The sequence below is a fragment of the Lytechinus variegatus genome, chromosome 13 (genome assembly GCF_018143015.1).
Source record: "Lytechinus variegatus isolate NC3 chromosome 13, Lvar_3.0, whole genome shotgun sequence".
NCBI classification, from domain to species: domain Eukaryota; kingdom Metazoa; phylum Echinodermata; class Echinoidea; order Temnopleuroida; family Toxopneustidae; genus Lytechinus; species Lytechinus variegatus.
In genome coordinates, this window is record NC_054752.1 from 17,867,188 (window position 1) to 17,880,943 (window position 13,756).

The window sequence follows — 13,756 nt, forward strand, 5'->3', positions numbered from 1 at the left end:
TTACTCGACTGGAGGTCGTACAGCACTTGCACACGTGCTAGCGACCTACAGGTACGGAGACCAGTCTTGCGACTGGATGCGATAACATATAGGCCATCATATAGGACTGTTGCAAGACTGATCGCAGCGGCTTGCAACATTGCACTACCGTTGCATTCGCATATATGCGACCGTTCCACTCGCAATCCCTCGTGCCACACTCGCATGCGAACGCACGAGCGCAATAAGAGCATTTGCGACTTACTCGTGCAACGGGGTTTACTGGTTGGTTTTGTTGTACGACAGCGGCTGGTGCATTTGTGAAAGCCTCTGTGCGATCATATGAGATGACCAGGGACAGATGCCTGTTGCAGCCTGTCGCACGACCAAAATGTCGCAAATGGTCGTACGGGCTTTAAGTATACTAGTAGCCTATGACCTTGTGCATCAGGAGGTATATTGATCTCGATGCGGCTTCAAATTGCGGGCGTGATATGAAGCCGGCTCCAAAAAATAAAGCCGGCTCCGATCGGAGTGGGCTTCAAACCCGGCGCATGTGTCAGGGTAGGAGTCGGCCGGGTAGGGTAGGAGTTAATGACTTCTAATGTGGCAGGGCATACCAACTATTTACGCTCCTTGCTGTAAAAACATATATCTTTAATAGGCCCTTGATATACAAGCGTTGGGTTTGCGCCGGGGGTTTGCGTCAATTACCAAATTTCACGACATAACATTATTGTACCGGTAAAATGTAGCCATACATTCCCGAAAATAATATGTAATGTAAAAATTATGTGTACCTCATATTGTCGCTTCTTCGTGAAAGAAAGAGCAAATACACTCCCAAGAAAAGGTAACCCGATTGGTCCTGGTGGGTGGCGAACTTGGCGTCGACTGGTGATGATATAGTAGATGAAATAACACAAAAGAAAGGCAGATAATACCGTGAATATTGCGCTATCAGGTAAATATTCTGCCATGTTTGAAAATAATTCCTTTGCCATACCCTCGCTAAACAGCCAAGTTCAATGGTGCAAATTAGGCTAGGGACCCGGGGGAAACGATTGGAGTTTGGACTGATGCCAATTTTTCTTTTGGTTTGCAACATGGATATTTCTGTGACTATTGTTCACAAAGATTATTCATCCGTGCCATTTGAATCAAGTTATCAGCACTTTGAAACGCTGAGAGGCATTGATCACGAATGTTAATAAAGTTATTGTCAGCGGTCAGAGTTGTCATTTTAGTCATTGCTTCGATCATAAAACGCCCTTCTACTTTGCTGAAACGTGCTTTAATGGGCTGAATGTTTAGTCTCTGAAGAGAGTCACTCTTCAAAGCTTGGTCATGTACACAGAAAGTTGGAATGCAAGACGACCAGTAGCGTCATGGAGGGGGGGGGGGGGGTCATGGTATACCAAGAAAAATACGTATACGTATTTAGATCACCTCACATGTTCCCTATATAAGGTGATCTGAAGATAATTTTGATATCAGGTTTCGTCTTTACAGTTTATACTGCCATTACTTCGTATTATTTTGTGATAAGCGCTGTACAAATAATGATAATTAATATTGTTATGATTTTGGTAAGATGATTATGATATCCGGTTTTGTCCGTACAGTATATAGCACTACGACTTTGCGTTAATTATTTGTGCCTTTTTGCATTCGTTTGCATTTTCATTTCCCCTATACACTGAAGGCCGGTCGAAACTGTAAATTCAAAGTTCATTATAAATTCGGTTAGAGAACAACAAAAAGAAAACCTGTTTAGCTATGCACACTTGAATGACTTGATGATAGAAAAAAATGCCGTTGCATAGGGCCTATACACCACAGTGTGCTATTCAAAAGAAGAACTTGGGACCCGTTTTATAAAGATATACATCCACTAGCGTACCGATGGCGGGGGGGGGGGCTGCAGGGGCACACTGCCCCCCTGAGGAGTCATAACTAATCCCTGACGAGCCACAAGTGGCCCCGTACTATGAACTTGAAGACTTTTTTTTTGGCTTGTCAATTTTTTTTCTGGTGCGAAATGTCCTTTACCTGCGGCTAAAGACCATTTTGTTTATTGTCATTTTTTTTCTGGTGCGAAATATCCGTTACATGTGGTTGAAGACCCCCTTTTTTGGGGGGGGGGGCTTCTCAAATTTTTGGGCGGACGAATTTGCCCCCCTCTGGAAAATCCTAGGTACGCTACTATATACATCTATTGTAATTTAGCCATTATAGCAGCATGGCCAGTTACCATGGAGCGTTGTGGCCCAGTGGATTAGTCTTCTTACTTTGAAACAGATGGCCGTGGGTTCGAATCCCAGCCATGGCGTAATTTCTTCAGCAAAAAATTTATCGACATTGTGCTGCACTCAACCTAGGTGATGTAAGTGGATACCCGGTAGGAAGACATTTCTTGAATGTTTGAGCGCGTAGGCAGTCCAGCTAAAGCCGGGGTAATATTGACAGCAGGGCCCACTGGGAGAACAGTTTTCAGAACTTAAGTGGCTTCCCTGCACTGCAAAAACCTCGGTGTTGATTTAACACCAGCCTGGAATCTGAACTCCTCAAGAAAAGTTTGGAAATCTGTTACCATGTTATCTCACAGAACCATCACGACAGAAGCGGGGGCTTGATTTGAATGGATTTTCATCTCTATTGACAATGATTGGCACAGACAAAAGAACCATGTTCTGTATTGAGCCTTCATGACTGTTTCTGCTCGTTTTACAGCTTTTCAATTCAGACCTCATCCAACACTTGAATCCTGATTTTTTCCATGATGGCATGATTATAACAAGCATGGTATCATTTTAAAGAGAATTAAATGATCTTTTGAATGATATCAAATATGCATTGAGTTAAATTGGAAGTTGGGAGAAATTAATGGCCAAACTCAGATTTCTAAACATTTTTTGCTCATTTTGCAGCTTTTCAATTCAGACCTCATCCAACACTTTTGAAGCCTGCTCCTTTTATGATGCCATGATCATAACAAGCATGGTATTACTTTAAAGAGAATTAAATTATCCTTTGAATGATATAAAACATGCACTTTGTAAAATTGGGAGTTGGGAGAAATTAATGGCCAAACACAGATTTCCAAACCTTTTTTGAGGGGTTTATATATGTCCACACCAGAGAAGTGTTAAATAACACCGGTTTCGTTTTGGCCTGACACCAGCCCACCAGATATGTGTTTATACAACACCAATTAGTACTAAAACAGCATTGGTTTGATTCCAAACTAGTACGTGTGGTTTTAATGCATCTCTGATGTGGACATACATAGATTCCGGGCTGGTGTTAAATCAACACCGGAATTTTTGCAGTGTGGGTAAATATACCTATATTATTATCATTACCATTGTAACTTTGATTTTGATTCATTGTGCCCTGTTACCTTAATGGTAGAATTACAGTAGTTGTAACTGATCTTTATGAAACGAGCCCCAGGCCGTTGTCTATATACATAATGCAGTGTCAATTTATTACCAAACAGATGCGGTGTCATATCAACGCCAAAAAGTGCTTAATTGCGCCTGTACGTGTAGGTCATTACTCTCGAACATGATCAGAGTGTATAGTGTAATCCTATGTTGAAACTGGACGGTGTCACGTTAAATGTTACGTTACGTTAAATATAACTCTTTTTGGCAGATACAATAAACACTTTACTTTCTTTTTTTCTTCATTCCTCATTCCTTTATTTTTGTTTGTTATTTCTTTCTCTTCTTTTCTTTCTTTCTTTCTTTCTTTCTCACTACCTCGCTTGCTTCCACCCTTCCTGCTTTCCTTTCTCTTTTTTCTTTCTTGTTACCTTATATCTTTCTTCCTTCCGTCTTTCCTCCTCTCTCTCTCTCTCTCTCTTTCTTTCTTTCTTTCTTTCTGTCTTCAGATGCATGGAGAAGAAGAAGAAGACGCCGTGCTCCCCACCACCCCCTCCTCCACCACCTCCTGGTAAGTAGAATGTCAATTTTCATGTAGTTTTCTATATTTTCTTAAACTGAAATGTGTAGCAATCATCGTTTATTCAAGGCCTTTGGTTTATAACCCTTATACGGCCGCAAGCGCGCGGGGGGGGGGGGCACAATCCCATGGTACAACATTATAGTGCTCGTTTATAAACGCACGTACAAAAGTCTTATGCATGATCCGGTGATGTACACGTATTATATTCAGTCAAAATGTATCAAATTGCATTTCAAGCCCTTTCAAGCCTATCATGCATGTTGTTGCATGAAATTAACTATTTCACGTATCATTTAGGATAGGAAAAACATGACAAAATACTTTTTAGGGTGTTGTGAGTGCTGGTAACTCCTTGGCGAAATGAAATTAAATCAATGCACTGGTATTTTTAAACAGACCATGCCAATGCACGTCTACTCTCAAAGTGCCAGAATAACATAAGCCAGTTCGTAGTTCCTTTCTGCGCATGATCAAAAGATTCTACGCGTGATCAGAGGAAGGTCATTTGTAATAAAGGGACAGGGTGGTTTAAAATATAATGAGATAAAAACTAACTGTGATGTCTTTATTATTGATATATTCTTTTGAATAGCGGTATTCATTTACCATGTTTATACATCCACAAAAAACAACAACAATGCGTCCACGAACGACAGGTATAATTCGTAGTTCCTTTCTGCGCATGATCAAAAGATTCTACGCATGATCAGAAGAAGGTCATTTGTACTAAAGGGACATGGCGCTTTAAAATCTAATGAGATAAGCACCAACTTTGATGTCTTGATTATTCATATTTTCTTTTGAATTGTCGTTTTCAGTTACATCCACAAAAACAACAATACTTCCACGAACGACTGGTATTTCACAGTTTGCAAAGTACATTGTGCAACATGCTAAGATATGCATTCAAAGAAGGGATGCAACAAATGCCTTCATTAAGTGTTCATTTGTGTGCTTTCTAGTCACCTGGTCTATCCAATTTCTTCATCCTGCTATGTAAGGCAAGCTTACGTAATATCTTGCTTTGAAATCTGCCTATCATAATGAAAGAAATGAATGGTCATTTGACCAAAATTGTCCATGAAGTAACTACGAACTGGTCTATTGCACAGTTTGCCAAGTACATTGTACGTGCCACATGCTGTAGGAATGCAACAAATGCCTTCATAAAGTGTTCATTGGACAGGTGTGCTATTCTAGTCACCTGGTCTATTCAATTTCTCCATCCTGCTATGTAAGGCAAGCTTACGTGATATCTTGATTTTATTGAATTGGTGCCAAGAAATGACTGAAATGTAAAACAAAAACCAAATAAAATCCCAAAGTACACTCTCTTGATGACAGCGTAGTTCATTCTTAGTTCAATAGCGTATTTTAGCATCCACTTCGCAGAATTTCTAGAATCTTTTGGAAATGCCAGTCAAGTCACAATGGACAGATTAGAGGTCATTGTCGAAAGTTTGTGAACCGGGCAAGCACATCATCTTAAGATTCGGATCGGACCCAAATGTCGTTCTGTTCAGAATCCAGAACGACACGGCTGTTTTGATCCGCCGATTTTCGATAAAGGTTGCTTTGTTATGGAGGGCGCGTTTTACAAAAGATTCTCTGCGTTATAAAAAGCATGTTCGGAGCGATTTCTAAAATGTCCTAATTACCAGAGAATAACTAATGATTTCATTATCCCCCATGAATTACACAAACCTTGTGTCATTTTACCCCGAGCTTGTTGACGTGAATTCATTTTAGCCTATATCACTGAATAACACTAGTATTATATTGCATTCATTTCGAAGAATAAAAACCGTAATAGATGCGCCAGTTTTCCAAAAAAATATCACACACATACACACACTCCCTCACCCTCACACCACAACCACGGACACATCTTTTTATGCATGCATGAGTAATCTTACTTTGAGCATGATTTCACCGCCATTTACACTACCTTTTTAAAATAATTTGTTTACAGATCGAACAGCACCGACATTCACATATTGTCCGAATGGTCTCGGCAATCAGTATACCACAACGACATCGATGACCGTCTCGTGGAGAACGCCTACGGCGACTGATAATAGAGGTCATGCCTCTGTTTCGTAAGTATATGCCCAGTTTTCCAAAAAAATATTTACTTTGAATTAAAAAGAAAATGATGATTTTCATCCAAGCGTTCTGAAGGAGTTATCGTGTGAGATAAGTCTCCCATTAGCGATTATCTTTCAAAGATCTCTAAACGAAGGAGTCTTTACCAGAGGAGTGGAAGCCAAGATGGCAAATGTAACTCCAGTACATAAGAAGGGGTCTGGACAGCTTGCTGGTAACTACAGGCCCATAAGTTTAACTTCAGTATAATAGGCCATTATTCGCAACGTTTTAATAGACCATATTCACAGTAATAAACTGTTACATAATGCCCAGCATGGATTTACCTCAGGAAGGTCATGTATTTCGCAACTTATGAGGCAAATGGAGGACTGGACATACCTTCTGGATAAAGGGAGACCTGTAGATGTAATGTATCTTGATGTTAACAAGGCCTTTATACTGTACCTCATTAGCGAATAAAATACAAGCATAAGGCATCGAGCACAATTTTTTTGAGTGGATCAAAGCCTTTCTAGTAGGAATGGACCCCTGTAATTAGTGGCGTGCCTCAACACAGCAAAAACTGTGGTGTTAATAACCGGTGTACATACGGAGGACCACACCAGTTATTTTACACCGGTGTTAAATTGGTTGTGTTAGTTTTACATCTATAGGTGTTATTACAACACCTTTGGTTGTTACATTTACACTCTTTGGTGTTATGTTCAATCTTTAGGGTGTAATTTTAACACCTCAGGGTGTGGTCCTCTATTAACACCAAGTTTTAACACTACATGTTTTACAGTGAAGGAAATATTCTCGGGCCTTATCTCTTTGTCTTATATGTAAATGATCGAGGTTTTTAAGATTTTGAATAGAGTTGTCAATGTTGACTCCTCTGTATATTTCATCCCCGCCATTCAAGACACAACAAGAGGACATCATCTGAAACTGTTTAAACAGAGGTCTAATACTGCTTTAAGGAGGAACAGTTTTAGTCAGAGGGTTGTAGACCTATGGAATAATCTTCCTCCATCTGTTGTGTCGGCACTCTCTACTGACTCTTTCAAACACAGGCTGGACAAACATTCGTCTTGCCATCATCAAATTCTCCCTTAAAAAATACCCGTCCACCCTCCACACAACATGCATGTATGCAATTTACAAGACATTTATAATAGTCGTGTTAGAACAAGTACTATCAGAAGGAACGGCTGGAAGTCACGACAGGTTTTTGCCTTCTTCTTCCGTACACTGATGATGATGACGATGATGAAGAAAATGATCAAATTCTATCTATTCCCGATCGGGAGTAGAAGAGTTTTGGTATACAATAATTAAAAAGAAATGTTGTTAGAAAACATTTTTCAATTCGATCTATTGGATATTTGTTTTATTATTCATAACCTTTTGAAATCAAACTCAATAAACAAGTCAATCAGGAAATGATTGGTTCAGTGTTAAAAGGAAGAACACCATTGACACACAGATGGGGGCGCTTAGGGGCTATGGACCCTCCCCTAACAAAAAAAAAGAAAAACAACACGATCAAGGGAAATAAAGGAAAAGAAATAAAAAGAATAGTAAAATGGGTAAAATATTGTATTAATTTCTGAATATTATGTCAACATCTATCACAAAATGATTTTTTTTAATTGAAAAATCAACATTTGGGGTTAAAAAAACCCGATGTCTGCCCCCCCAAAAAAAATGTTTGGGTCATCACGCCATTGTTAATCCCAATGGATGTGTAGTCATCAAAATATTATAAACTGCGTGGTTTTGTTTTGTTCGCCCAAGTTTTCTTGAAGTTCACGAAACAAATAAATGCTGTCTTTCCTTAGACTAACATCTGGTTCTGGTCCTGGATCTACCTTCTCGCCTGGTTCTCATTCGATAAGATATACAGCCAGGGACAGTGCCGGGAATCAAGCAACTTGTACCGTCAGCTTTACGGTCATTGGTAAGAATGGATCGATTGGTATGCAGAGGGAGAGAGAGAGGGGGGGGGGGAGGTGGGGGCATGGGGATATTGTGATGTTGCAATGATAGACGTTGTTTTCATTATTGTTGTCAGTGAACATGAATTCCCTATATCATCATTGTCATCATAATCATCAAAATCATTTTCATCGTAATCATCTCAATAATAGTCATCACCATTACAATAATGATCATCATCATTATCACTATCGTTATGTCATAACCATCACCACCACAACCATCAAGACCATCATCACCATCACCACCACCACAACCATCGTCATCATTATCATCATGATCATCATCATCATTCTTTTCCATTTTATTTGATTTCATTTTCTATCCAATACTGTTTCTTCTCGGTGTCATTTTTCCGTTTTTCTTTCATGATCTAATGATGCTTAAAGATCAGGGGAATTTTACAGGAAAAGGTCAAGGTGATTTTCTTTTTTTAAAAGGAAGTTTTTATATAAAAAAACAGACTCGATAACCTGGGAATTCCCAAGTGCAGATCACACTGTTAGAAAAAATAAAAGAAGGTCCTGCAGCAGAGTCTCGAGAACACCTGTAATCTTACCGAATTGCGTAATCTTACAGGAAATTGGTATTTGATGTATGGAATCTTACAAATGTCCTTGAATAAAACACCCTTTTCCCCCTTTTTAAACAGACCTGTTCTGTTAAATTGCAGAAAAATTCTTGTTTTATGAATTTACAGAATGATTATTACGCAATTCGGTAAGATTACAGGTGTTCTCGAGACTCTGCTGCAGGAACTTCTTCTATTTTTTCTAACAGTGCACAGCGAAGGAATGCAAGCAAGAGAAACAAAGAAATAGAGACAGAAGGGAAGAATGAAAGAAAGAAACAAACAAACAGAAAAAAGAAAGAAAAGATGAGGAAATGAAGAAATAATAATATTGGAAGAAAAAAAGAGAAAGTATAAAGATAAATAGAGAAAGAAAAAAGAAAAATAAGTAGAGAGGCAATGAATGTGATTTAGAAAGAAAAAAAAAGAGGGAAAGAAAGAAAAACAAGAAAGAAAAAAAAGAAAGAAAAAAAGAAAGAAAAAAAGAAAGAAAAACAGAAAAAAGAGGAATTAAAGAAAGAAAAAAAAGAAAATGAATAATGAATGAAAGGGAGAAAACGATAGAAAAAAATCCGATCCATTTGGGTTTTGGCATCATTTCATTTTATTGAAATAACCCCCTTTTCCACTTCAATTAGGACCTATATTATCTACATGTATTTTCACCTTTTCAAATCTGTCTTCGATCTTGTCAAGTTGAACACCCCGACACATCTCTATCTATCCTTCAATCTCCCACTCCTCACGTATTTGCTACAGTATATCTGGGGAAAAATGGAAATAAGCGATAATAATAATAATAATAATAATAATAACGGTTATTTATATGCGCTATATACGCAAAAAGTATCACAGCGCTTACAATTGTCGAAAATAAAATATAAATCTTAAGTAACAAAAAAGTATAGAATTGTATAGGGGAAGGCGGGGTAAGTTGAGCATAGGGGCAAGTTGAGCCACCAGCCGCAGGCCAATAATGAATGAGTCAGACATTGTGGTGGTGTCATGTATTGATGACCATAGCATAACCCCTAACCCACCACATTGTTTCCAACTTTGAAACAAAAAGTAGTTTTTTTAGAGGGAAAAATGTGAATTTCAGCCAAAAAAGTAAAAAAGAGTGTGAAATAGATAAGTGCTTTATAAACACACACACGTCTTTAAATATAATAAAGACATGATAACAACATTATTAGTCCAGGTATGGATCTTCATTCTTGTCATAGTCTTTTATATGATGGATGCATAATAAATGTGTGGATACAAAATTATCGCACTAAGTTCGGACTGGGGTAAGTCGAGCCAAACAGCATGGGGTTAGTTGAGCCATGGTAATTCCTATGGTAAAGTATCTTAAAAAACAAACAAACCATAAAAATCGATTGAAATGCAGGCTGAAAGGAGCAAATTTACATGACTGCTCTTTTCCTTTTACAGGATGTTAGTATTATAGAGAATTAGCAAGTGAAAAGACTTTAAACAAAAAATTGACATGCTGGTTCTCCCCCATACATTTTGTACATAGTTTTTGTGGCTCAACTTACCCCAGAAGGTGGCTCAAACTTACCCCATATATGGGGCAAGTTGAGCCATTTGACATCAGTTTTTTTCAAAGGTCACGATGACTTTCAGTGTTGGGGTAGATATTTATATATAGGTGGAAAATATTTCAGAAGAATGAAATTTCGAAGCAAGGTACTTATTTCGACAAGATTATTAATCATATCAATTCTAACATGCAAAAAGTAAAAACTGTCACAACTTACCCCGCCTTCCCCTACATTAAAGTACATCAACAATTGGTGTTCTCAACTGCGCCAGATGAGGCCAGGGTTCCGTAACACAAAGATTAGCGATCAATCGCTAAATGAACTGACCAATCACTATCAATGTTACACGCGCATTAGGTTTGAAATACTGACCAGGGACCAATCTGTGCGGTTCTTTCGTATTTGCAATTCATCGCAAACCTTTGTGTTACGGAGCCCTGGTGGCCTGTTGCTTGCTGCTTCGTTCACCAACAATTTAAGGGACAACCCCGGTCAGCACATCATTCACAGAAGCTCTAGTATAGCACTTAACATGCTTGAAGCCACAAGGCCCCAGATGGGTTAGCCGAGGCTTGTAATATCAACAAATTTTTATTATTTGCTAAGGCAACGAGAGATTGTAAAGAATGTGAAAGAATGCAAAAATGTCATGTCATTATTTTATCACATCGCTGATAGACGCGCAAATCCATTTTGGTAAATCGGTTGAATGAGGGTGTAACTTTGCATCTGTTTAATATTCACTCTAAACAGAATATTCGGTAAACTGTTTTTAGAGTGTAGTGAAATCTTGTTTTGTGGCAGCCTTACCAAAATGAGGAGTGGGGAAGGTTAGCAAATGATATTTTTCCGTCTTAATAAGTGTTGCGCTATTATACATTTGTCCATTTTTATTATTATTTTTTTTTGGGGGAGGGGGGTGGTGGTGAGTGTGAGATGTCGCAATTGATGCTGATAATATTTGTAATAAAGACCTTGGTTATACAGACACAACCAATCTGTCTCTCTTCCAATTTATTTAAACCATTCCTTCCTATTTCTTTTCCTTCGATCCCGTTATCTTCATCGCTTTAAAATCAATGAGAGGGGGGGGGGGGGTGGTTGGTGTGTTCCGCCTCTCCTTGACCGATTTATCCGATACCACAACGATTATATTCCATTAACTGTAAAATGACACTAACAACCTGTCCACTAACTTTTCATTGTGTTCTGATATTGTGCAATTGTTGGGGAAAAAGCATTCGCATTCAGGAAATCTCTGCTCCGGAAATATAGCTTAAAGTTTCAGGAACACAAACAGAGCTCCTAGACGCCCCAATAGACTGAGGTATATAGGCCTAGGATCGGAACAATAAAAAGAGGAACAGGAATTGAATAAATCGATTGTTGTCGCCGATGAAGTGAAAGTGATTGAACAGAAAAATAATAGAAACCGGAGGATTGGAAATCCTTTTTTTTTAATCTTTTAAGTTCACTTGTTTGTTTTCATACAGAAATGAAAGGCGTATGACCTTTTCCTCTTCATCTATACTGGCCTGTATACCTCTTATTTATTTTGGATCATGTAATCCACCGAAAGTTTTCAATTTGATTTTTCTTGCCTATGAATAAGAATGGTATTCCTTTGGACTAATCACACTCTAGATAAAAGTAAGCACATATAAACCAATATAATTGTTAATGTCATTCCAAGCTGGTTCCATGATATTTGCTCCGATGGAAAATCTGCATAAAGCCAAACAATAAAGCTAACTTCCACAACAAACCCTAATCCTTATATTAACATTGTTCTGAACCAAAAACTCAATTACAATCCTAACACTAACCCTATGCCCTCTAAGACTAGCAAATGTAGACCTACATTTCAAGGAGTCTGGATAGCAGACTAGGTCTACTGTTGCTCACTTCAGTAGCGCGCTTCGCGCAGTGAGATCCTAACCTTACGAGCCATTCAGAGTCTGCATAGCAGACTAATCTCAGATCGGAGCAATTATTGTTCACAACTGGGCGTTGTGGCGTGCGCCTGTAAACTGTGTGGGGAGGTTATAAATTGATGCAGAGATTCGAGGTTCGAGCCCCGGTCACGTCTTTCGGATAGTGACGTTTATATAAGGTCAGTCCCAGACGTAAATAATCATATCTGATTGATACGCGTCTAAAAAAACTCAAAGACACACACACAAGAGCAAGTGTGTGTGCACCTCCAAGATCCCTGACAGTGTCAGGGAGATTATAAGAGAGGGCGTTATCAGATGAATGAGAACAACAATGGTAAATTTAACGATAAAATGTTGGAAATGTTACTTCACACATGGCTCATCGGTATTAAACTAAGGTACCAGAGAATTATGGAAGCTTAAAAGTGCCACCGAGATGTTGAGATAATTATCTCGGAAGTCGACATCTTGATAGCAAAAGATAAGATGACGAGATCCTGGATCTCATCATGTCGACATCTTTTAGAAGAGATGATGAGATGACAAGATCCTGGATCTCATCATGTCAACATCTTTTAGAAGAGATGTTGAGATGACGAGATCCTGGATCTCATCATGTCAACATCTTTTAGAAGAGATGATGAGATGACAAGATCCCGGATCTCATCATGTCAACATCTTTTAGAAGAGATGTTGAGATGACAAGATCCCGGATCTCATCATGTTGACATCGTTTAGAAGAGATGATGAGATGACAAGATCCTGGATCTCATCATGTTGACATCTTTTGGAAGAGATGATGAGATGAGATCCCGGATCTCATCATGTTGACATCTTGTAGAAGAGATGATGAGATGACAAGATCCTGGATCTCATCATGTTGACATCTTGTAGAAGAGATGATGAGATGATGAGATGATCTTGTCATCTCAACATCTCTTCTAAAGATGTTGACATGATGAGATCCAGGATCTTGTCATCTCATCATCTCTTCTACAAGATGTCAACATGATGAGATCCGGGATCTTGTCATCTCATCATCTCTTCCAAAAGATGTCAACATGATGAGATCCAGGATCTTGTCATCTCATCATCTCTTCTAAAAGATGTCAACATGATGAGATCCGGGATCTTGTCATCTCAACATCTCTTCTAAAAGATGTTGACATGATTAGATCCGGGATCTTGTCATCTCATCATCTCTTCTAAAAGATGTTGACATGATGAGATCCAGGATCTTGTCATCTCATCATCTCTTCTAAAAGATGTCGACATGATGAGATCCAGGATCTCGTCATCTTATCTTTTGCTATCAAGATGTCGACTTCCCGAGATAATTATCTCAACATCTCGGTGGCACTTTTAAGCTTCCATAGAGAATAGAGCGTAATCTTAGCAATAAAACCCTCCCTCCATGATGTCATCCTCTCCGGGCATCTCCCACCCAATGCCACGCCCTTTTATTAGGGAAATTCCCTAATAGTCTTGACGAAAAGCAAAATGAAACATTTAAAATCGTATTTAAATCGATACTTCATCATCAGATATCACCAAAGTAATATCTTGTTTTTGCATGCACATTATTTTCGAAAGGTTAGATTGACAATACAAGAATCGTGACAATTTTTTTTGAAAACATGTTTTTATAAGAGAAATGT

General features: G+C 38.6%; 2 protein-coding genes across 4 annotated transcripts in view; one reads left to right on the top strand and one right to left on the bottom strand.

Moving 5' to 3' along the window:
• The window catches only part of LOC121426122 (sushi, von Willebrand factor type A, EGF and pentraxin domain-containing protein 1-like), an 80,430-nt gene that overhangs the window by 13,085 nt on the left and 53,589 nt on the right, over positions 1-13,756 (top strand). Inside the window, 4 exon segments of the mRNA XM_041622289.1 lie at positions 3,878-3,909; positions 3,912-3,939; positions 5,924-6,050; positions 7,884-8,002. Of these exon segments, the coding sequence (XP_041478223.1) occupies positions 3,878-3,909; positions 3,912-3,939; positions 5,924-6,050; positions 7,884-8,002 (306 nt within the window).
• LOC121426123 (cytochrome P450 2U1-like) overlaps positions 1-13,756 on the bottom strand; it is a 28,529-nt gene that overhangs the window by 9,867 nt on the left and 4,906 nt on the right. The window contains exon 2 of one of the 3 annotated variants that reach the window (XM_041622291.1): positions 9,278-9,375. The exons of 1 other annotated variant lie outside the window; for it this stretch is intronic. In XM_041622291.1, the coding sequence (XP_041478225.1) occupies positions 9,278-9,325 (48 nt within the window). In that variant the 5' untranslated portion in view covers positions 9,326-9,375. Of the gene's footprint in view, positions 1-779; positions 1,239-9,277; positions 9,376-13,756 lie in introns of those variants that run through there. One more of the 3 variants, XM_041622290.1, reaches the window with a different exon arrangement.